Here is a 25,429-nt window from a genome sequence, read left to right on the forward strand (position 1 = left end):
TATGGTTGTTGAAGTTACACTGAGACATCAAGATGATGCTAGACTCCTCTATGAGGCTTTTGTTGGTAACGAATAGTTCAACCTAGGTAGCTAACAGATCTTAATCTCTCTGACACTCCTGTTTGCTTCCCATGACCATTTTTTAGTAATTTCTCTCAGTTGATGTGACACACACTATCCGTTTGAATAATTGCAGAGACAGTGATTGGTTTACTGAGCGTTTTATTTTTTCAAATGGGGAAGAGGTGATTGGAGAGTTACGAGTGCTGTTTCTTTGCCTCCCCACCCAGTCACATGAACATTTTGGCAGTCAAGGACCTTTAAAGAATTTAGCAGTTACAATTGCAACATTTTTCATTGACTCATGTCTAGCATTGCCTATTCTACAAAACTGAATGTCCTGGGACTTGACTGAAGGAAGTGTCAGTTCCTGTTAATGGGAACACCAGCTGCTGGGTGCCTTTTTTTTTTCTTTCCCCTGCAACATAAAATTTTCATTAAAAAACTGAAGATTTTTTTTTCTCACAGTTAAAGTGCCCCATCTTCTTTTGCTTTCTGTGCCAGCTTTATTTGTGCTATCCTCACTATGTGTGCTCTCAGACACCCAGAGCTCCCAACCATCATAAAAGTGGTTTTCCCACAAGCCGATGATGGGCAGGAAATTTCCTTATTTTCCAGGAAAGAGTGAAACCAAGTCAGAGATAACTTTAGGTTCTGAGCTACTTATAAGCATCATCTAAAGGCTCTGTATTCCCAGCAGCACAACTACCTGTAGAATGTGTGAAACGATCTGTTTCTAATTGATAAAAAGTCAACCAAGCAGTGTGAGCTTCTTCAGAATGAAGCTTTCAAAAACAGTCCCATTTTACTCTGTGTTGTAGTATCTCAATGTTCCTTTGGGGGAGGGGGATAATTCATTGGCCTTCTGTGACACCTCATGTTTTCCTTGTAGAGATGCTTTTCCAAATGGTTTCTAAGCATGTAGATGAAGTCCAGCTCTTTGTCAGATGATTTTCTCCATCATAGAAGCCAAAATACAAAGATTCCAGTCTAGTCAATCTCTGCTTATCTCAGTCACTGTCAGCACCTCTTATTTCTTAGTCTCAATTTTCCAGGCAGCCTTCTGCTTCATTTCCTCGCTCCCCATGCATCAGCACAAATGATTTATACTTACACACATCTTGAAATCTCTTCTCTATGGTTTGAATTGAATTGAGCCCCAGTACAAAAATGAAAACTCCAGGAACTATTGTGATTGCCCAAATTACAACTTAGATTGTATGACTGTACATGCCACGCTATCATCTATCATAAATATTAAATTCTCAAGCACTTATACTTCAGTATGTTTTAACTTTGTCTCTTCAACCAGCTCAGCACTAAAGATTCCATTGAAGATAATTCAGTTGCTTTGAATCCTGAAAGGGGCATCTTTTTAATCTCTTTCCGTGTTGCACTGGGAATAAGTGAATTTCAGGTGCCATCGACTGTGAATGAGAGAAGAGGCCTATCAGCCGTTTGCCATCACAGGGCCCAAATATTGGGTGGCACTTGCTAACTGATGCTGATCTGACAAATGTTCCAGGATATGATTGGGGTTCATCAGTCTTTTCAGCCATCTTCCCCATCCAAAGCTAAAACCAAATTCTACAGAGTTCCTGCTGTTCAACTCATCAGCTGTCCTGAAAATGCTGAGCCATGCTGATCAGAGTTGCCTTTTCTTTCTACCTATATATTCCCTCTTTCAGCAACGTCCCTTTGCCAATCTCAGACACTTTGTTCCCAAACTCCTTCCTGTCTCTCTTACCCCCCTCAAAACTCTCCTTCACCCGAGGGTCGGCTATTATGACCAAAGAAAATCTGATGAGCTCAACTTGATTGTGACTTCTCTTATTTAAACAGAGACTTTTAATGCCTGTATTTAGATAAATGAAAAATATGAGGATTTCTCTCCATGTTACAAGGCCTGGTCTTTGGATAGTGCCTCTTTGGCATCTGTAAAATAATAGCACATAGGTGTTTTGATTGCCAATCACAGTTCTGGCATCCTACCCCTTCTGCTTGCTGTCTGCCAGGCCACAGTGCTGTAGGAAGGGCTGCTAACAAGCTGGAGGGTAGGGAATAGGAAAAAAAAAGAAGAAGCCGTTAGGGAGGAATTAAAATGGAGGATAATGCTGAAAAAAAAGGAGAAGGAAGTGAGAAAGAGACAAGTAGCTGTTTATAGTGGAGTTTGTGATTTGCTTCTTGTCACACTAGAGCGGCTACAGGATAGCTTGGTGTCATTGGTTCACAAGTCTCTAAAAAATGTTTCAGCTTTCACTGATATTCCCTTGAATGTTTTACAGATGGAGCTCCATCTTTTTTTGCCAAAACTTTGGGTCCTTTAGGAAGTGAGTGTAAACTCCTCCCAGCGTTACAGCTGGTGTTGTCATTTTGCAAAGCCCCAAGCCTTTATTGAATTTTTGCTAGATGCTCAGCAGATATTTTTCCAAATGGTATCTAAACACCCGAAAGAAGGCTAGTCCTTAAGGAGTCAGTCAGACCAAAACCAAGATGGAATGTCTAAAGTTTAGGTTGTGCTTTCTGCTCTTCATCTTCCTCCCTCCCTTCCTTCCTTCCTTCCACCCTTCCCCCGCAATTGAGTCTGTTGCTACCCTGCTTGCCTTCTTAAGGTACAGAAATAGGATGGGTTTTCTTTGTATTGACTCTTTGCAGGCCTGAAAATGCTTTCAAGAACTCTTTCCTGGATGATTCTTTCCTTTGGTACTTCCGCAGCATATTTGGCTGGAGCATTAGTTTTGCCATGTGTATTTTAACTACTTTTGCCAGAAAGAGTCAGCATCAGCCTTGGATCTAAAGGGTAACCATGGGTCTCATTTTTTACTTATATTTTTTTAGGAATTAACAACAATTTTACTTGATGCCAGAACAGTGCTCAATATTTGAACAACACATTCATATCAGAGGCTAGACTCTTCTGTTTATTGTGTTGCTAACTTATCACAGTATACATACACACACATCCACCCATTGCTGTCGAGTTGATTTCAACTCATGACAACCCCATGTGTTAGAGAATAGAACTTCTCCGTAGGGTTTTCTTGACACTGGGTTTTTTGTTTTTTTCAATCTTTACAGAAGCAGATTTCCAGGCCTTGGAAACCCTGGTGGCGTAGTGGTTAAGTGCTATAGCTGCTAACCACCAGGGTCAGCAGTTCGAATCCGCCAGGTGCTCCTTGAAAACTCTATGCGGCAGTTCTACTCTGTTCTATAGGGTCGCTATGAGTCAGGATCGACTCGATGGCACTGGGTTTTGTTTTGTTTTTTTCTTCCATGGCACAACAAGGTGGTTCAACCCGCCAACCTTTAAATTAGTAATCGAGCACAAACCATTTGTGTCATCCAGGGTCCTCCTAAATACAGTATGTTTGTTGTTGTTAGCTGCCGCCGAGTCCTTTCTGATTCGTGGCGACCCCATGTGTGCAGAGTAGAAGTGATCCATAGGGTTTTCCAGTCTGTGAACTTTCAGAAACAGATTCCTAGCCTGTCTTCCAAGATGCCTCTGGGTGGGTTGGAACCACCAACTTTTTGGCTAGAAGTTGAGTGCTTAGCCATTTGTGCCACCCAGGATCCATGATCACAGTATAAACCAAAAAAAAAAAAAAAACCCAGTACCATTGAGTTAATTCTGACTCATAGCAACCCCCCTATGGGACAGACTAGAACTGCCCCATAGGGTTTCCAAGGCTGTAATCTTTATGGATGCAGACTAAAACATCCTTCTGCCTTGGAGCAGCTGGTGGGTTTGAACCACCCACCTTTCAGTTAGCAGCCTAGCACTCAATCACTGTGCCACCAGGGTTCCTTTGATCACAGTATAAAACCAAAACCAAAACCAAACCCACTGCCTTTGAGTCGATTCTGGCTCATAGCGACCCTATAGGACAGCGTAGAACTGCCCCATAGGGTTTCCAAGGCTGTAAATCTTTACAGAAGCAGACTGCCACAGCTTTCTCCCACAAAGCAGCTGGTGGGTTCGAACTGCCGACCTTTTGCTTAGCAGTCAAGTGCTTTAACCACCAGGGCTCCTTGATCACGGTATAAGCCCCGTTAACTATTGCTGGGGCAGAAAACTCCCATGTACATGGCAAATGTACTTTTACCTGGACATCAAAGCATAATGATCTCTTTAAGACCTGCAGATAGTATGAAGGAAACCACTCAGCCACCAAGATGACACTTGGCTTTAATGTTTATCATCAAGTTCTACATTTAGTACATTGCCTCTACAAAGCTACGTAGTTTTCTTTGTTAGTTTCTACAAGATAAAATCATTATTTTCACTTTTAGGAGCTGTATTAGTGGCACAGTATCTGATGTGTTAACCAAGATGCTTTGTTCTCTTGTGATCACTCTTTCTTGCGCCTTTTTCATTCAATTAAATGAAGCTGTTGTTGACCGCCTGCTCTGTGCTAGACCCTTTGCTACATTCAGTGAGTATGGGAGTGAACAAGACAATGATAATCTTTGCTTATCCAGAGCTTACAAGCTAGCAGGGGATATAGACATTAAACAAATAGTTAAAAGTGTGATGAGTGCTATAAAAGGAAGATGCTATGAGACCTATCTCAGTCAAAGGGAATGGGGAAGAGCTTTCTGAGAAAATGAAATTTAAGGTGAGACTTCAGAGATGATGTGTCAGTTATGAATTACATTCAACTATTGCACTAACTTACTGTAATAAGAAACTCTGGTGGCATAGTGGTTAAGAGCTACAGCTGCTAAACAAAAGGTCGGCAGTTCGAATCCACCAAATGCTCCTTGGAAACTCTATGGGACAGTTCTATTCTGTCCTGTAGGATCGCTATGAGTCAGAATTGACTCGACAGAAACAGGTTTTTTTTTTTTTTTTACTGGTAATAAAGACACTCCTCCCCCCACCGCCCACACACACACTAAAGAAAATAAACCAATTGCTTAAACAAGACAGAGGTTTATTTTCCTCTTATATAAAAGAAGTCCAGGCCTGGTGAGGTGGCTGTACAGAATCTTCAATATCTCACAGTCCTTTTATCTTTCTATTCTGCCATCCATAGCACATGGCTTCCATCCTCAAGGTTGCCTTATGGTTGTAAAATGGATGCTGCAGCTCCAGCCATTGTTTCCATTCCAGATGGGACAAAGCAGGAAAGAAGAAGAGCGAAAGGATCTCCCAGCTAAGTCAGGTCTCCCTTTTAAGGAGTTTTTTTGAGCTCTATCAAAGACAACCCACCTTCAAAACATTGGCCTAATCTTAGTTACGTGACCACCACTATCTACAAGGGAGACTAAGAAATGTAGGTTTTTAAATGGGCATATTGCCACCCCTAACAGAAGTGTGGTTATCTTTCTAAATAACAAAAATAGATATGGATATATAGTAGACAACTTAGTTATCTCTGCCTCAGATGAGTAGGAGTTAGGTAGGTCAAGGGAGAGGGACACTTCTCAAGAGTTAGTTTTTCTTGTTCAGGTACATGTGAACAATTTTAGCAGCACTTCTTGGTAATCATTGCCACAATACTTTCCATCTACATCTCATAAAAATTGGCCCTGTTTTGGTCACAGATTATCTTGTTCATGGCCAAAGTGTTGTACAATAAACTAAGTGGGTATATATGAATATGATCCAAGAAGCTTTTCTGATTTATAGATCATCTACTGGTAGGTTGTGTTATTGCTGCTACTTAGAAGTAGCCAGCTACTTGAGCTCTTGGGAACTGGAGCTCATATTAAGTTTCCTTTTCTGCCTCATTGATTGCAGATCGCTTCTGAAGAAGTAGCATATTGCTCTTGTAGCTGTTACCTTGAACTATTTTAGTGTTGGATTTTTGTCTCTGATCATTAGGATTTTTGAGTTAATACACCCAGACTCTGAATCACGGTAAAGAACTGCCACCATTATTAAACACATCCATTGTGACTGGACATCTATACAAAGCCAAGAGAGGCCCTAAGCTCCTCTATTCCACTAGGACTTTGAAAGTTTTAACAAAGCCTGAGATGGCATTTTCATCATTTTCTTTTTTCTCTTTGGTTGGGACCATGGGTAGGTTTTTTCTAGTATTGAAGCACATTTTTGGCCCACATCTCAAGGGATAGCAGTTTCTCATCCTGAAGAAGGTAGTAATTGCTGCACAAGATTTTGCTATTATCTACACAAAATAACATATTCTGGTTCTTTTATATTTGAATTACTTCATTATCCACCATGATTTAGTCATTGCTACCTCTTATGCCTTCCATACCCTCGCAATACTGATGCCTTTTATTTAAATTTTATTTATTTGTCAGAGGTTTTGAAGTTATCTTACCAAGATCCCTGCCTTAGGCTGGGTTCTCTAGAAAAGCAAAACCAATGAAGCGTGTGTGTGTGTGTGTGTGTACACACACACACACACACACACAGATTTATCTCAAGGAAATGGCTCACGTGGTTGTGGCAAGTCCCAAGTCCATACATCAGGCGTCAGGCTGGAGGCTTCTCCTGACTCACATAGCTTCAGGGGCTGACAGACCCAAGATTCACAGGTCAGACCACAGGCTGCTGGCCCAAGTCCCAAGAACTGGAGGTCAGATGCTGACAAGCCAAAGTGCAGGATCTGGAGCAGAACGAAAGCCATTGAGCTTTGCCAGAAAGTCCACATATATTGGATACAGGCCACACCCCCAAGGAAATTCCCTTTCAACTGATAGCAGATCTCATCATGGGGGTAATTACATTACATCAGATCTCATCATGGAGGTGATTCCATTATATCAGATCTCATCATGGAGGTGTTACATCATTATGCAACTGCCAGACTACATCATAACTGCCAAACCACTGAGAATCGTGGCCCAGAAAAGTTAACACAGCCTTAACCATCACAGTCCCTAATGACAAATTGTGACCAAAATATATTTATTACTACCTAGATTGAAGACTTTTTTTTTTTTTAGATTGAAGACACTTTATGTTTTCTCTGTTTGTTTTTTTTTTTTTGGTCTAAAATAATCTGATCTGTTTTGAACTAAGGAGTTTTTGGCCTTGAGATCTGTGTCCCTCTTCCAAATGTACGTACTCCTTTCAGTTTTTTGTACATCTAAAAATCAAATCCTAGGGAAAACTTCAGATGCAGGGAAGACCAATTTGTAAATCCGTAAGTCAACCCTAATCATGTGTATGTTCGAATGAAAGATTCCTGCTGTCGTTCATTTGTACGTAGCAATGTGTTTGATTTTTCACAACGATGTGTGGATTTTAGAGTCTTAACATTTTGCTGTGGCAAGGCTCAGATCAATACTTTCAGATAAAGATGTAGCAAGGTATAGAGTCACAATTAGGCTCATAAGAGGAGTCTTTGCAGGAATCAGTGAATTGTTAGCCTACCTCTGTTTAAGCTGGAGCCAGTATCATCACAGTTTATTTGTGATATACAAATGATTCCTCCCTAGTCTCATACCTCCATTCCCAGATGCAATATTGCACGATGGTAGATGCATAATTTCTACCAGTCCTGTGCAATTCCAGAAGTAGTCTCTGTGCTCTACATCTGGCTATCATCATTGCTATTCTTAAGGGGCTTTGTGTTGTGACTTTCTCACTTTTCATATGCACCTAATTTCTTTACCAAGCTGAAGTTTCGATTTTCAAAAGATAATTCATCTTTAGTACATTTATGAATGTAGGTTACCTTGTGCTGGGCAGAAACATTTTTCCTGTCTGTCTATATTAAACATGTTTTCTTTCATATATAAAGTTGCTATGAACACTAAAACTAAGATTTTATTTTCATTATTGACGCAAATGTCATGGGGTGAAAACCCACATATGCTATTATAGTTGTTTGACACCCTAAATGGTAAATAGCAACTCACTGCCTTTGGTAAGGGTTTAAGTAAATAAAGGTATTGGCTCTGAGCCAGGGGTGAGACACTGTGAGTAAATGAGTCCCTTAGATTCAAGTCTCCACTTGCATGTGGTAAGGGCAGTGCATCTAATAAGTTCACATAATTCATCAAAAAGTGCATATTGTTCTAGCTCATATGGGTTTGGGTAGGCTTAGTGAGATTGGTGGGTAGACTTAAACTGATTGCATTCCTGAGTTAGTTTACCTTTTCCTCTTTTCAGACAGTGATGTATTCACTTAGGCATTGGGTAAGATAAAGGCAAGCATTGTCTTGGCAGAGAAGTTTTGGGAAAACTTAGTATCCTGCGCTGGTTTTCTTGAATTAATAAGATCATGGCGGTGCCTGCCTCTGAGGTCTCTGCTCTTTCTCCTTGGGTGCTGGAGATCCAGGTCTCCTCATGCTGTTCATTTGAGGCAGCCTACCCTGGGTGGTACAAACGGTTATTGTGGTTGGCTGCTAACTGAAAGGTTTCCAGTTTGAGTCCACCCAGAGTTACCTTGGAATAAAAGACTGATGATCTACTTCTGAAAAATCAGCCGCTGAAAACTCTATGTATCGCAGTTTTACTCTGACACACAGAGGATCACCATGAATTGGAGTCAACTCAACAGCAACTGGTTTAGAGTCCCTGGGTCGTACAAATATTTAATGCTCTTGGCTGCTAACTGAAAGGTTGGAGATTCAAGCCTGCCCAGAGGTGCCTTGGAAGAAAGGTCTGGTAATCTACTTCCAAAAAAACAGCCATTGAAACCCTTTGGAGCACATCTCTACTCTGATATACACGGGGTCACCATGAGTCAGAATCGACTCAATGGCAACTGTTTAATCTAGGCTTAGGATTTGGTGTGACACAGAAATGGCATTCCCCTATTGAAAGGTGATACTAAAAAAAAAAAAAAGCAATAAAAAATAGAGCTTTATGTTGAGCATGTTGGACAGATTCTACTTAATTTAAGTTCACCACTGTTCTGATTTAGAAGTGTGAACAAGTGGTATGTAATCTCAGGCTGAAGGTTGGCTAAGATTCCTTCTTCATAGCTGGCCAGATGTCCATGGATCCAGAGCCCAGAGGTTAGGGCCTCTGTGCCTTTATGCTCTAGATTAGGGACAAAAAGGGCAGTGATGCTACTGCCTTCTTGTCATTTCTTGGTGGTTTCCAGGGGAATCGCACTCTGATTTATAGGAATAACAGTCAATTACCGAACTATTTTCCCACCCCTGTCCTCCATTCTCTCCACCCAAAACACACATTCACACTAATTCCTCAGAGCGATTACTGGGAAAGTTACAAGAGGGTCCTCAGAGGCAATGGAGAGGCCTTACTGGGAAACTCTGAAGACTTGAGTTCTGTCATGCCAGAGCAATTATGGGGCTTCCTGGGGAAAACACCAGATTTAGATTAAAGTGGTTGGGAGAGTGTCAGTCTTAGACTCTTCTCCTCATAATGTTTGGTTTTACACAAAGCAGATGTTTCCTAAATTGTTTCCCAAATTGTCATTACATAACCGGCAAACCACTGAGAATCATGGCATAGCCAAGTTGACACACAACCTTAACCATCACAGTCCACCCCTTGTCAACTTGGCACCTGTACACATCTCCTTAAATCATATACAGTCTCTAAACAAAGACAATTATAAAGTCATACTTGTACCTAACATGATATAACTAACATGTGTACAACTAAAAACACTAGCCCCATTTACATCTTACATATTATAAGTGATGAAAACAAAAATATTTGATGCATGCATACAAGGAAGAAATACTCATAACAACTACAGTCCTCACTTCTGCAATTGTTCATGTGGTCACAACTGATATTTAAAACCACCTTCTTCCACCACCCTTTCCGTATTCCCTTTACCCTTAGCAAGCACCTCAGCTAGTTGTGATTCTTTGCCTCGTGGGGTTACCCAAACCATTATTCCTAAAGGGTCTGGGCCATTAGTAGTCATGTTGGAATTGAGTTGCTGTAGTTTCCATTGACTTTAATCCCAGGGCATGGTAGTACTAAGAGATGCCCTAAGGGATCCCCAATATTCCAGAGATACTATTTTTTACCTCCATTATGCAACATCCACCCAATTTCCCCTTGGTAGTCAGGGTCAATCATACCAGCCAATATGGTAACTCCCTTCTTTGCCTGCTGATCCAGATGCATGAGGAGCCCGAAGTGGCTTGGTGGCATACTTAACTTCCAGTTAAATAGAATCCGTGTTGTGTCTCCAGGTGGGAGCATTCCTCCCTTTGGAACTAAGGCCTATAAACATGCAGAGCATAGGGTCATGGGACAGGAAGCAAAATTTTGTGAGTGGGTCACTAGGGGTAATAGTAAGCGGTGCCATTCCCATCTCCACCCCTTGATTCCTAGAACCATGAATACTGGCTATGGGAGAAACAGCACCATATATTGAATGCTGGTTTAGAGCATATAGAGCCTCCTGGAGAACATTGCCACAACCTGAAAAGCTTTGCCACCTAGTTGGTACTGTAATTGTGTCTTTAAAAGGCCATTCCATTATTCACTTAAGCCAGCTTCTTCACGATGATGGGGAACATGGTAAGACCAGTGAATTCCATGAGCACGGGCCCATTGCCACACTTCATTTGCTGTGAAATGAATCCCTTGATTCGAGATGACGCTGTGTGGGATACCATGATACTGGATTAGGCATTCTGCGAGTCCATGGATGGTAGTTTTGGCAGAGGCATTGCATGCAGGGAAGGCAAATCTGTATCCAGAGTTAAGTGTCTTTTCCAGTAAGAATGAAACACTGCCCTCTCTATGATGGAAGTGGTCCAGTGTAATCAACCTGCCACCAGGTTGCTGGCTGATCACCTTGAGGAATAGTGCTGTATCGAGGACTCAGCGTTGGTCTCTGCTTGCTTGGCAGATTGGCATTCACCAGTGGCTGTAGTCAAGCTGGACTTGGTGAGTGAAAGTCCATGTTGCTGAGCCCATGCATAATCTCCATCCCTGCCACCATAGCCACTTTGTTCAAGAGCCCACTGGGCAGTGACAGGAGTGGCTGGGAAAAGAGGATGACTTGTTTCCACAGAACACTTCATCCTATCCACATAATTGTTAAAATCCTTCTCTGCTGAGATCACCCTTTGGTGAGTATCCACATGAAACACAAATATCTTCACTTCTTTGGCCCATTCAGAGAGGTCTATCTACAGACTTCTTCCCCATACCTCTTTGTCTCCAATTTTCCAATCATGTTCATTCCAAGTATCTGACCATCCAGCCAAATTATTGGCCACAGCCCAAGAATCAGTGTACAGTCACACATATGGCCATTTCTCCTTCCAAGCAAAGTGATCCACCAGGTGCACTGCTTGAAGCCTTGCACATTAGGAGGATTTCCCTTTACCACTGTCCTTCAGGGAGGTCCCAGAAAGGGGCTGCAGTGCTGCCACTGTCTAATTTCTAGTAGTACCTGCATATCATGCGGAACCATCTGTAAACCAGGCGTGAGTTTTCTCTTCCTCAGTCAACTGATCATAAAGAATTCCCCTTAAGGCTATCGGTGCACACTGGGAGGGGGGAGGTAATGTGACAGTAGTGGAGATCATAGGCATTTGGACCACTTCCTCATGTAACTTACTTGTGCCTTCAGGTCCTGCTTGAGCCTGATCTTGTATATAAACCCACTGCCGTCGAGTCGTATATAGCACTTCCATTTAATGATGGAGTGCTGCTATGCATGTCAAACTTTACGGCTCTGTGGGTCAGACAACACCCAGTTCATGATGGGCATATCAGCCTGCATGGTGACTTGGTGTCCCATGTTTAAGCGTTCAGTTTCTACTAAGGTCCAGTAACAAGCCAAAAGCTGTTTCTCAGAAGAAGTGGAGTTTTCTGCAGAGGTTGACTGGGCTTTACTCCAAAAGCCTAAGGGTCTGTGCTGTGATTCACCAAAAGGCACCTGCCAAAGACCCTAAGCAGCATCTCCGTTTGTCACTGACACTTCAAGCACCATTGGGTCAGCTGGATTATATGGCCCAAGTGGCAGAGTGGCTTGCATGGCAGCCTGAACCTGTATTAGAGCCTTCTCTTGTTCTGGGCCCCACTCAAAACTAGCAGCTTTTTGAGTCACTTGATAAATAGGTTGAAGTAGCACACCCAAATGAGGGATATGTTGCCTCCAAAATCTAAAGAGGCTCACCAGGAGTTTTGCCTCCTTTTTAGTTGTAGGAGGGGCCAGGTGTACAACTTATCCTTCACTTCAGGAGGAATATCTCAACATGCCCCACACTACTGGACTTCTAGAAATTTCACTGAGGTGGAAGGTGCCTTAATTTTTGTGGGATTAATTTCCTACCGTCTGTTACGCAAATATTTTGCTAGTAAGCCCAGAGTCATTGACACTTCTTCCTTACTAGGTCCAATCAACATAATGTCATAAATGTAATGGACTAGTGTGATGTCTTGTGGAAAGGAAAGGTGACCAAGACCTCTGTAGACTCAGTTATGACACGGCGCTGGAGATTTGATATACCCCTGAGGTAGGACAGTGAAGGAGTATTGCTGGCCTTGCCAGCTGAAGGTAAACTGATTTTGGTGTTCCTTCAAAACTGGAATCGAGGAAAAGGCATTGACCAGATCAATAGCTGCATACCAGGTACCAGGAGATGTACTAATTTGCTTAAGCAATGAAACCACATCTGGAACAGCAGCTGCAATTGGAGTCACCACCTGGTTAAGCTGCTGTCATTCTCCAAGACCCATCTGTGTTTTTGCACAGGCCAAATAGGCGAGTTGAATGGGGATGTAGTGGGATTGAGCACCCCTGTATCCTTCAAGTCCTGATGGTGGCAGTAATCTCAGCATTCCCTCCAGAAATGTGTTATTTCTTTTGGTTTACTGTTTTCCTAGGTAGGGGCAGTTCTAATGGCTTCTGTTTGGCTTTTCCTACCACAATAGCCCTTACTCTGCTTGTCAGGGATCCAGTGTGGGGGTTCTGCCAGTTGCTGAGTATATCTATTCCAATTATGGATTGTGGAACTGGGGAAGTCACTACAGGATGGGTTCGGGAACCCCCTCTCACACCCACTGTGAGACAAACCTGAGCTAAGACTCCATTAATAACCTGACCACCATGAGTCCCTGATTATTTGGGGAAGGCTGGGAAAAAGATTTAACAGTATAAAATTTCGGCAGTGTGATGGGGTCCTTTATCATGGGGGTCTGGCCTCCCCTTCATTCAAGGGGTTGTGGGTCTGTAAGCTGGCTCAAGTCTGGTAATTGATTGAAAGGGTGTGACTCTCTATTCTAGTGATATGAGTTAGGCTGCCGTTCACTTGATCTAGAATTTTTCTGCATGTACAGGTCAAGTAAATATTTTGTAGATTTTCTGTCTGTTTTACTTCTAGGGACATCATGACTACGTAGCCAATGCCATAGTTCCATACTGGTTAGACTATTCTGATTACTGCTTTGACTCTGATGTCCATTACAGTAACCACGCCCACCTTGTCTTTGTTTGTTGAGTGCTGCCACTTGGCTTCTACCACCACAGGGTCCAATCAGCACCACTGTAGTTAGGTGTCTTAATTCAGTTAGGGCAGTTACCACTATCAAACTTGATTTACATAAAATAGCAATCACATCAGTCTTCAAGGATGCTGGGGCTCCCTTCACAAATGTGTTCTTCTCCATTGTGGTAAAAGGTTTGTCCTCTGGGCACTCTATGTGTCGTTCGGTGGGTCTAACCTGATAAATCCACTCTAACATGGCAATTTCCCTAAGTCTTTTGTACCTTCTTCTACAGTATACCAAGGCAGACCTGGTACTTCAACTGATTTAGGGTAGGCCACTGTAAAATCCGTGCTTCAGTGAACCAACCAAATAAACTATTAGATCCTTTCCTAACCTCTCAAGCTGAAACACTGAATGAAGAATCTGTGCTTAGTGGGCCCACATCAATTAACTCAAACTGATCAAACTTCATATTCCTTGCACTATTATCCCACAGCCTTGATAGTTGTTCCCACACATACTCCCCCGGTATCTGTTTGTACGTATTAGAAAAGTCAAGCAGTTCTTTTGATGTGTAGCGTACCTCCTCCTGGGTCACACTTTGTACTTCACCTTTTGGGGCTCACTGGGACTTAAGTCTAGTTATAGGCCTAGAAGCAAAAATGGATGGTGGTGGTGGTGGTGGGTCCTGGTGATATTCAGCAGTGTCTTGTAAGGCATGTACCTCTGGTGATGCCCCATGTAATGCCCCAGGTGCTGTCCCAGGCGATATCTCAGACAAAGACTTTTCTGGTAGAGCTGAGTTAATCTCATCAGTTGGGGGTAGATGGGATAATGATTCTACTGGGAAAGGTGCCTTAGCAGACAAAAATGGAGTAATCTCTTCAGATGGAAGTGAGAGGGCTGATTCTGTTGGCAGGAGCGATTCAACGGAATTTAGGGGCTCAATGTCTCCAGCTTCCTGATTATCTGCTCATATGTGCCCATCTCAAGTTCCAGGATCCCATTTCTTCTCAATCAATGGCCTTACTTTAATTTCAGACACCGTTTGAGGTTAGGAATTCAATTGGTATTATAATTCAGCTACTCTTAGGATAAGATCCTGGGTTTGGTTTTCAGCGGTATCAGCTCTACTACTACAAGAAATGAGGTTTTCTTTCAGGGCACAAGTGGCAGCTTTCAGGTCTTCTTTGCAGTGCTTGAGCTGTGAATCTGAACCTCTGAGCTCATCTCTTTCTTTTACCACTTTGTCTAGCGAAAGCAGGACCAACCAACTAGCTTCCCTATACTTCTCATTCTGACAAAATTGTAGGAAAGTATCAAACATGTGATTGTTCAGCCTTTCTTCTCACTAATACTTGATCTATTTGTGGTGATATTTTATGTATTAATATTGCCACCTCATGTCACGGATTAGCAGCCCCGTCTTTACTACTGGAGAGTCATCAGTGCCTTTAAGACTAGTTAGATTTGAGAACCAATTTAGAAAACTCATCCTCTCGAACTACTCTCTGTACCAAATGTCTTCGGCTGGGTTTTCTAGAGAAGCAAAACCAGTGAAGCATATATATATATATATATATATATATATATATATATATATATATATATATATATATATATATATATATATATATATATATATATATATATATATATATATATATATATACAGCACTGGGTTTTATATATATATATATATATATTGAGAGAGAGAGAGTTATCTCAAGGAAATGGGTCTCACAGTTGTACAGGCCAGTGAGTCCCCAATTCTGTGGATCAGGCTGGAGGCTTCTCCTGACTCATGTAGCTGCAGGGGCTGACAAACCCAAAATTGGCAGATCAAATGTCAGGCCTTTAGCTCATGGGCTACTGAGGCAGATGAATTCAAGACCAGCAGGTAAGAGGGCAGGCAGCTGGCTTAAGTCCCAAGAACTGGGAGTCAGATGATGATGAGCCAGATGCGGAACAAGCAAACAAGCTTTGCCATAACGCCCATATATATATTGGATGCAGGCCACAACCCTGAGGATACCCCCTTTACAACATATTGGCTGATCACATCATGAAGGATGACTACATCATTATGTAACTGCCAAATTACATTGTTACATAACTGCCAAACCACTGAGCATCATGGCCCAGCCAATATGACATACAACCTTAACCATCACACCAAGGTTGGCCCAGCTTATCCCTTACTTTTGTATTTTCTGTCTCCCAGGAGCTAGATGTAGGGCCAAAGATGCTAGAATGAAGTTCAGTAAGGGAACATAGGTGTACTGAATGATGATAGAGTATCAGATGGTAGCCTGTGAGTATGCAGGGAAGGGACAAAGAAGGGGCTTTGACAAACCCTTCATTTTGCAAAGGTGGTCATGCAGCCTTGATGTGTACCTGTGTTGAAGTTTGTAGAGCCATTGTCCTGTTCATGTGAAAGGCACTTATCTTAATTGGGATGATGTTATTTCCTATTTGCTTCCAACTCTGCAGAAGTCTGATTCATTTCCTAGCATTGAAAAGGGGCTTAAAACGGCCACCTTAAAGATAAATTGGCAAATAGTGTCCAGAAGAAGTCTTACCTTTGTTTGGATTTCAAATAGCTTAAATGAGGTCAGGGTCATGCACAGAGTTGTGCTGAATTCTGAACTAGGCCCTTGCCATTTAGCCACTTCCAAGGCCTTTTCTCCAAATGATGAAGTATACACCCAACTCAACCGTTACGCTCCTCCCCTGTGCACCTCCACCAAAGACCCTTTGATTAATGAGGCAGAGCAGTGCCTTGCTTTGCTATGCCATTTAATGTTTATAAACAATCAACAAACAACTTTCAACAAAATAAAAATACAAGTATACAAGGGAGGATGTGTTATATATAGATTGATGTCAGCTAAGACCATGAATTGCAGAACTCTTCCCTCATGGAAAAACAGTTGCAACATATGTTTCTGATTTCTGATTTTTTTTGCAGATGTATTTTTTTTTTACTTTGCAGTCTCCTTTTGCCCAACCCCCCAGTCCTGTCCCACAGTTTCCTACAAACATTAAGCTGCTCATATTTTGATTCATTATGCTATATGATGAAAACTTTCGCTAGGTAGTCCTCAGGTAGGAAACCCTGGTGGTGTGGTTAAGAGCTACGGCTGCTTACCAAATTGTCAGCATCAAATCCACCAGGTGTTCCTTGGAAGCCATTTGGGGCAGCTCTACTCTGTTCTATAAGGTCGCTATGAGTCAGAATCAACTCGATGGCAATGGATTTGGTTTTGGTTTGGAATCCTCATGTAAGTATGTAACAAAAAGACAGGTGGATCTGGAAAGCTATGGTTATAATGGAGACATTGAGATGAACAGTTTTCCAAGAACAGACAGAAGTTAGCCCTGGGTCCATGTTTTGGTGAAGCCCATGTAGAAAGTTTTTCTAAGAGCCCAATTTAAGTCTTATCCCTTAATGAGACTGGCATGGAAAGAGAAAGACATGTCTTCTCACTAATTACAGATTCTTACTGCTGAGATCTTCCGTGACAATGTTAAAGTAATGCATGAAAGATTTCATTATTTTAAGAAATATGACCCCTATAAAATTGCAGATAGGAAATGATGGCTAGTTGGGTGTAATTAAGTGATGCCCAACATATGTGTGAGGTATACATCAGGCCAATGAAGCTTACGAGTTAGATGGAAGGAAGGGATCTCAGTATATCCCTTCTTATGGGAAATTAAGTCATGGAAATGGCATCATGAGAGTAGCTGGTGGGACTGGTGGTCAAAACGGAGATGCGATTGGGTTTTCAAAGAGCATGATACCAATCTAAAATTAAGTTAAGCACAGTTATGGGTACTGAAATGGGTAGGGTAGGAGAGTGGTTGGGAGTGCTGCTGCTCAAAAATATGGCCAAGCCTTCTGAGATACACTGACTACTGAATATCCTGCCCTGCCTCCAGTCCCTCTTCTGTTGGACCCAGTTTCAAACACGGCTGATTTTTAGCATGAGTTGCTGATAATAAAAATGCTGACTCTCAGCACCTTGACATTTGGGATAAACTTTTTTTTTTAAATATAATTTTTCATCATAACTTGTTTCCTTTTAGGTTTTTAGTTTTGTCAGCAGTGGGAACAGCAACAAAAATAAAAAAAGGGAGGGAGAGCACATAGGGGGAAATATACAGGCTCTTAAAAATCCAATTCTTTACACTTGTCCCAAAAGGCAATAAAGAACTATCTAAAAGTGCCATTTCCCAGAAGGGCCTGTGGGTACCTAAGAAACCAGAACACTGGGGAGTAACAGTGATTCCTGGGAAAAGCTGATGAAATTGACATTTCTTTTCTCCAAACAGATCAGAATGAAGGATTTCATTGCAGGGAAGAATGCCGGATTCTTGGCCACTCTGATAGGTGCTGGATGCCCCGGAACCCGATGCCCATCCGCTCCAAGTCTCCTGAGCACGTGAGGAACATCATTGCGCTGTCCATCGAAGCTACTGCTGCGGATGTTGAGGCTTATGACGACTGCGGACCCACCAAGCGTACTTTTGCAACCTTTGGGAAGGATGTCAGCGACCACCCAGCTGAGGAGAGGCCCACCCTGAAAAGCAAGCGGACTGTCGATGTGACCATCTGCAGCCCCAAGGTCAGCGGCACTATCCGGGAGGCGGGGAATGGCTGTGAGGCAATCAGCCCTGTCACTTCCCCTCTCCACCTGAAGAGCCCTCTGCCCACCAAGCCTTCTGTGTCATACACCATTGCCCTGGCTCCCCCGGCCCGTGATGTGGAGCAGTATCTCAACAATGGTCCTTCTCGTTCCTCTGAAGCTGAGCCCCGTGGAGTTGACACCGAAAAAGTCATGCATGAGGTCAACCCCATTCTGAAGGAGGGTCGTGGCAAAGAGTCCCCTGGTGTGAAGCGTCTGAAGGATATCGTTCTCTAAACCGGTCTCGGGGAAGAAGAGAAAGAAACCATGCTGGCTAGCAAAAAAGCAGGAGTGTATCGTTTTAATTGCTCACCAATGGTTGGTTCTTGAGTGGCTGTATTTCAGAGCTTTCCTTAAATGTATTGTTTATAAATAACTATCGTTCTGTGACAATCCCTCTTGTTTCAACAGGCAGCAGGGGTGTTCAGTTGGAGCAAATTCGCTTGGGCTTGAGTTGTTAAGGGGCCTTGATGTTGGGGAAACAGAGACAAATTCAGTTGTGAAAAGTATTATGTATTAAGTGTTTGAATTTATATATTTTTCTATGTCAAAATTATAATATAAATTACCATTGTTTGTGAAGGATTACATTTAAAAAAAGCAAAAAAAAAAAAAAAAAAAGCTCTGGACACCTTTAATAGCTCGCCACTGTTTTGTAGTGTAGACAAGTTAATGGTCATTTATTGTGTACTATTCATTGATTCAGTGATGTGAAATCGAACCCCTAAAAGGTTGTTTCTGAAGCTCGAGTACTTTCCAATGCCGCTACTTTGCTGTGACACCCCTGCTTTAAGAACCCTTTTGCTAGCTGTGCTCTTGTTGTATTTGATATTGCAAATTGCTATGTGTGTGGTGATGGCAAAAGGCTTTTAAAGGTCAGTGTTTTCTTTTCTTAAAAAAATAATAAAACTACAGACAAAAACAAAGTGCAAACAACTGAGACGGCAAATGAATGAACAACACCACACATATAGATTGAGTACTTGGAGGATATGGAGAATATGTTTCTTAACCCATGTAATGATTGCTCACCACCTTGCAAAGTATTTTTCTCTGCCTTTCAGTCTTCTGCCCAGATCGATGATAGATCATTGCAGAAAGTCATTTTTGGATATTCTGCTATCTAATTTGCAGTTGTCAGAAATACTGTGCTGAAAGTTTTAAGAGATCCATTTTTCTAATTTCCAGGCCCTGAACAGGAAAGTTGTTCCTGTAGTTATAGGTTTCCAGGCTTAGAAATTCCCTGTCTCCAATCATCTAAAACTCAAAACGACTGAATCTATTTAGAGATCTAAATTAGCATCTCTTCAGATACACATTTCCTGATTCAGGGTTTCCCAATCACAATTAGAATTAGACTGCAAAGGATGTCATGGGCTGGAATTGAGAACTCCATGTTGCTCTGTATTTTAGGCTTATAAATAGGGATAGAGTAAGCAGTACAAAGTGTACATTTGGGAAAAGACAGATAACAGGTAACAGCATCACTAATCTAATTACTGTGCCTTCTAAATGGAGACACATGGACACTTGAACTCATCTTTTTATGACTAATACTTTTTGATTAAAAATGTGAACAGGAAATTATGAAAATAAAAATCCTATAGATTTAGTTAACTCTTTTATTAACAAACTGCACATTCTCTTTCATTGTAACATTCCTCCTACTCTTCCCCATTTATCGATTAACTATTTGTCTATTAATATTTGCTAGCCAGTATAGTATTCTTGCAGCCTAAGGGTTCATTATTTAAAAACAAATATGTCACCTTTGCTTGTCCTTGGTCTTCAACAAGTTGTTTCTAGAGAAACAAGTGTTGTGGTTCTGTTCTCATTTTTTGAAATTCAAGAGTACCCAGAAAGAAGGCTTAGAGGTTAGAGCACTAGAATGTAAAAGAGGTTTTATTTTCTTATGTTTAAGTAGATAAGTCAGCTTGTTTAAACATTTTAGTTAATTTTGCCTGAGATCCTGGCTTTATACATTATTAGGAATATTTTCTTTTATGGGAGGAGGGAGGGTTATGGGGGGGTGGGTAAGGCAGTGGGAATGGGGTTAGACAGGGGAGAACATTTCTGAAAAGGAACCTATAAGGAAGCTACAAATTCATCCTTATTTCTTATTCAGTGCTGAATACTACCTCATGCAAAATATTGGTGTGGCTGCAAATTTCCCTCTGAAACTGACACAATTAGAGATTGATTACCATAACATCCTCATGTTGGCTCATTTCATTCTCTCATATGCTTTTTTTTTCCTTTCTGATTCATGTTATTTTGGTTGTAGATCTTGAATTAGGTATTTCTCTTTATAAGTGACTATTTGATTAATGCATTAAAAAAATCTTTTGCCCTTTAAGTTATGAGGGCTGCCTGTAGAATTTAGGCTGTTGTTTCTCTCATCCATTCGGATATATTGTTAGCTACCATCTCAAGGTCACTTTGAAGTCAGAGTTGACAGTTTCTGTACAGATGTATTTCTTACTATGCTCAGTGGGAATGAGGAAGTTGAGAAGATTGTGGAAAGTGGGAACATTAAACATCATGTAGCTCTTGAGCCAGAGAAGCCACTGGCTGCCATGCCTCTTGCCAACCATGTATGTCCAAAATGGTTGGAGTTGCAGTGGCGTTCGTTGATTTTGCTTTTCTCTCGTATTTTTCTCTTCTACATTTTTTTTGCAATTCAGTTTCAACTACAGATCCATCCTTTTTCCCTATCCAAATACCTTGTTCTCCCTCAACCATGGCTCAGTGGGCAGTCACAGATTTTGGAGGCTTCCAAACCCTTTACTGAGCACCTTCAAGGAATTCCCGTCATTAAACAAAAAACGAACAAACAAAAAACCTTGTATCCCCCAGTTGTCAAAAGCACATGGTGTTCTTGGAGGGTTTGCAAGCTGGTTTTATAGGCAGGCTGTGCCTCCAAATAGGAATTTTGTGCGAGTATCCTAAATTCCAATTTGGCTCATTACCACCCCCCCTTTTTTTTAACATGCCTGATGAAAAGCTACAAAGGCCAGAGGGCCAAATATTCTTCCTTTTTCCTCTATAAACAGGCTACAGACTTAAACTCAAGGGAGCCAGTTGTGTTCCTAAATCCTACGGAGCTCTGTTCCATTTATTCTGATGTTCCTTTTGGAAAGAAATTGGTGTTGAAGTGTGACATGCTTTAGTAACAACTGCGTAGGGAAATTCCCTGGGCAGGAAAACTTCTCCATGCAGTATAAAGGGTTTCATTTGCATTGAGTGCTTTTTCCCCAAATATGGGAATATACTATATACAAGGAATAGGGAGTAGTGAGTCCTGCTATGCGGAATCCTTTTGTATCCTTTTCCTTATATTGACTAATTGATGAACCTGTTCAAAGTGAAATTTACCATCCCTTTGATCGTATTAAAGCCAGTGGACTACATTGCCCTTTTTGCCCAAATAAGTAATGGGCCAAGGTAGCCTGCAGTTCCTGCAGAGCAGTGATTCTCAAAGTTTGGTCCCTGGTCAGCAGCAATACCACCACTTGGGAACCTGTTAGAAACGCAATTCTCCATTCTCATCCAGACCAACTGAATCAGAAACACTGGGGATGGGACCCAGCAATCCATAGGATTCAAATGCCCGCTAAAGGTTGAGGGCCCATTAAAGCACAGGTTGATGGGCCCCATCCTCAGAGTTTCTGATTCAGTAGGAGTGGGGTGGGGCCTGATAATTTGTATACCTAGACATTTCTGGGAAACCCTGGCGGCACAGTGGTTAAGAGCTATGGCTGCTAACCGAAAGGTCGGCAGTTCAAATTCCCCAGGCACTCCTTGGAAACCCTATGGGACAGTTCTACCCTGTCCTGTAGGGTCGCTAAGAGTCGGAATCAACTTGACAGCAATGGGTTTAAACAGTTCCCAGGTGATGTTGATACTGCTGGTCCAGGGACCACACTTTGAAAACCACTGCTCCAGAGTAAACCTGCCTGATAGAGCTAATTGGCACCTAAGGTGCCCATTTAAACTTCCTTTTTGACATGGTGACCCACTGATTACTCAGCAGAAATGTTGAAGGAAATACAAGTTGGAACTCATAACTGGAACCACCCAGATTATTATCCCAATAGTGTTGCTTCAACATATGATTGATTGTGTGAAGGGGATTCATTTGAATTTTTCATATAGCTCTATTATTAAAAAGTGGTCCTCTTAAAGTAGAAAAGACAAAAGGCAGTTTGGGGAAAGGCAGGGCTGTAGAATGTGCCATTGGGCATCCACGGTGGGAAAAGGATTGTTACTGTACATAATACATAATATCAGTTCTGGCTAGAATTACAACTCACTTTATGGGGATCATTTTGATGCTGAATGTTCCCCAAAGCATTCTGCTAAGTCTGGTGCACTTGGCTCTTTACCTAGGGTAATAAAACCCTCACTGACTTTGAAAAACTGGCATAAATTAGCTTAAGAAGTCCATTGTATACAGTCCTAGTGTTTGCCTTCTTGGTAAAATTACATTTAAGGATATCATTTCATGAGTCAAATCGTATCTGCTGACACTGAAGTGTATTGAGATGTTGTTCTTTAGTTTAAGTATATAATAAAGTAATATTCAAAGGGGATGTGTGTGGGTGGGGCTGGGACTGGGTGGCTTTATATTGATAATGAAATATTCCAGAGCAAAACACGTTGTCCTAATGAAGTTGTTGCAGCTCTCTTTGTTTTCTTGTGAGGCTGGAATTGACCTGTGGGTCACTTGTTGTGCAAAAGTGAATTAATTTCAGATAGGAATCATATTGCTTTTGTAAAAAAAGAACATCAACCACCTTGTCTGATATATATCTTGTAAGGCGCTCTTGGTAAAGAACAACCCACGAAATCCTGATCTTGATCGGAAAGCATTGTAGGTCATTAGGGAAAACTGATGATGCTGATTGTTGCTCCAGCTGTGTTGGCATTTAAAGATGACCTTGTTACTAACTGAAAGTTGCTGTTAACCTTAGCAAACAAACCAGCTAACACCATTACAGCACTGGTTAAGTAGATTTTTTTTTACTGGCACTGGCTGGCGTTCAGCTGAGGAAGGCTAGGATACAGACTTTAATGACCAAGAGCCAGACTAGCTCAAGCTAGAAATTCAGCAACAAATACCTCCTCGTGCTATTTGAATGCTAAGGTATTAGTTGCAAAAGGCTTCTGCCTTCGCTCCTCTAGTGAGGGGAATGAGCCTGATGACACTATTACTGTTTACCTGTCAAACCAGGGTGGACATTTAGAGGGATACAAGTACAGTATGTCTCATTAAGCAGTCTCTGTTGCTGATTATATGAAGATAAAATTGTTGTATATGCTGATATGTATGTTATGTACATTTTCACAGTGATTGAATCATTGTAAAAAGAAAAAAAAGACAAAAAATAATCACCACTCTGTGTATTTTATGAAGATGATAAAACAGCTTTATTAAATTATTACAGTTATGTTTTAAATGGTGTTATCTGCCACGTTGTTTCCTTTTATCTGGTGGTTCTCTGTTTCTCCCTTAAATGTGTTTTCTCTGCTTCAAAAATTTAGTGCATTTTAGTATTAAAGGCTATTGTGGAAAAATTACTATGTGTTTGGTGAAATGTGTCTTGGGGAGTGTTGATGGTTGGAGCGTGGATTGGGGTTGGGTGTGACTTTTAGGAGGAAGTTAGGCCTGTGGGCCCAGGAGGTAACCAGCCTTTGATGGGGTCATTGATGTTCAGACCCAAAGGGTTCCTCTTGCCTTTTCCATTTCACAGTCCCCAGTTTTCCAACTGAGAGGGGCCTCTTCCTTCAGCCAGGCTCTAGTTATTTCCTGAGTGCCTCCCCTCCCCACTCTTACCCCAGACAATACCTTTGCCTGAGGAGGGAGACCTGTTCATATCCAGAATGGTAAAGACTTTCTTGGATGGCTCTTTAAACAAGAATGCTAAAACCATTCTTCAAAAAAAAAATCATTTCGGGGCAACTTCACAGTGGGACTTCTCTGAAGAATTAATTTTTTAAAAAGGCAAGAAATAGTAGAGGCTGACAGCAGGGGAAAAGAGAGTTTAAAACAAAGATGACCTGGATGCCCCTTTGATGCCTTCAGGTTTGAAAGCGAAGCAACAGGAGTGGCTTCTGACTTTGCACATAACAAGGCTGCAGTGAAAGCTCTGACAAGCTTTCTTTCTCCAAACCATTATTCTCTGGGACTCAGCACTTGGGATATAAGTATTCATACTCACTGCAACCTGGCAGAAAAAAAATCTAAGTAGAGGAAAAAAAAAAGCGGGGGACGGGGCGGGGGTGGAGGAAGGCATGGCGGAACATTTCCAAGTAGTGCCTTTAATGGTGGTTAAAGGCTAAATTGCTTCAGCATGACCTATTCTCTCAGAACAATTAAAACTGATTTCAATAATATTCACTGTCTCCCTGGATCTCCATCTTCCAGTTATCTCTACCCATCTTTATTAAATTGAGATTCCATCTTATTCCCCAGAATTAGCCCTAAAGCCAGAGCAATAGCCAGCGATGTGGCGCTGCAGTTTAGCAGGTGTTGCATCAGAACGCAAGCACAGACATGCTGGGACACACGAAGTCAAATACACTGTCGTATGTACAGACATTCACACAGGCTCACAGATAGATGTTCATAAGGGCATGTTGGAAAGCGCCTGGTGTGTCACTGGTTTGGAGGCTATTAACTCATGGGTGGTCATATGAATATTTTTGGGGCTAGCCTATACCAAAAGTGTAAAGAAGTTTCTTTTGACCTTCTTCTATCTACCATTTGCATTGGCTCCAAAAGGGAATGGCAACTCCTTCTTAAAATCTTCTAAGGAATGAACAAGAGAAAATAAATCCTCACATGACCAGGGGCATTCACATATGCAACACAGGTGTATACGAGACCATGAACAATTATTATAACTCTGCCTAAATGTGTGAAAGTGATCTGATTATAGGGGTAACCTTGAATCTACTTGAAAAAGAAAGCAAATTATTAAAATTATCCAGTTCTTTATTTTTGGTAACAAAGTGCTTGTGGCACATCTCATGTGTGTCGCTGACATGCTGGGTGGGGGGTCAAGAAACCACAGCAGGAATTGATACCTAAGAAAACTCTGGTAGGGAGTGACAGCTGCTCCGGGGCCAAAGACGAAACAAAACCATTCTCACTATTTTGTTTTTGGGATATAAATGTGCCTTAGAGAGATGCACCTTGGAAGCACTGTTCTTATTTGTAAAAGAATGAGGCCTTTATCCCTAACACAGAATGCTCTAGGATAAGAGCGCAGAGGTATTCCCTTAGAGTTCTGGGTCTTAATCTTTCTGCCATTTT

General features: G+C 41.6%; 1 protein-coding gene across 5 annotated transcripts in view; it reads left to right on the forward strand.

Annotated features, from left to right (window-relative positions):
• PCDH19 (protocadherin 19) overlaps nucleotides 1-20,098 on the forward strand; it is a 115,459-nt gene extending 95,361 nt beyond the window's left edge. For all 5 annotated transcript variants that reach the window (XM_049871962.1, XM_049871959.1, XM_049871963.1 and 2 more), the window contains one exon: nucleotides 17,759-20,098. In XM_049871962.1, the coding sequence (XP_049727919.1) occupies nucleotides 17,759-18,348 (590 nt within the window). In that variant the 3' untranslated portion in view covers nucleotides 18,349-20,098. The remainder of the gene's footprint in view (nucleotides 1-17,758) is intronic.
• Nucleotides 20,099-25,429: the final 5,331 nt, after the last annotated feature.

The sequence above is a fragment of the Elephas maximus genome, chromosome X, assembly GCF_024166365.1.
Source record: "Elephas maximus indicus isolate mEleMax1 chromosome X, mEleMax1 primary haplotype, whole genome shotgun sequence".
Taxonomy (NCBI): Eukaryota; Metazoa; Chordata; class Mammalia; order Proboscidea; family Elephantidae; genus Elephas; species Elephas maximus.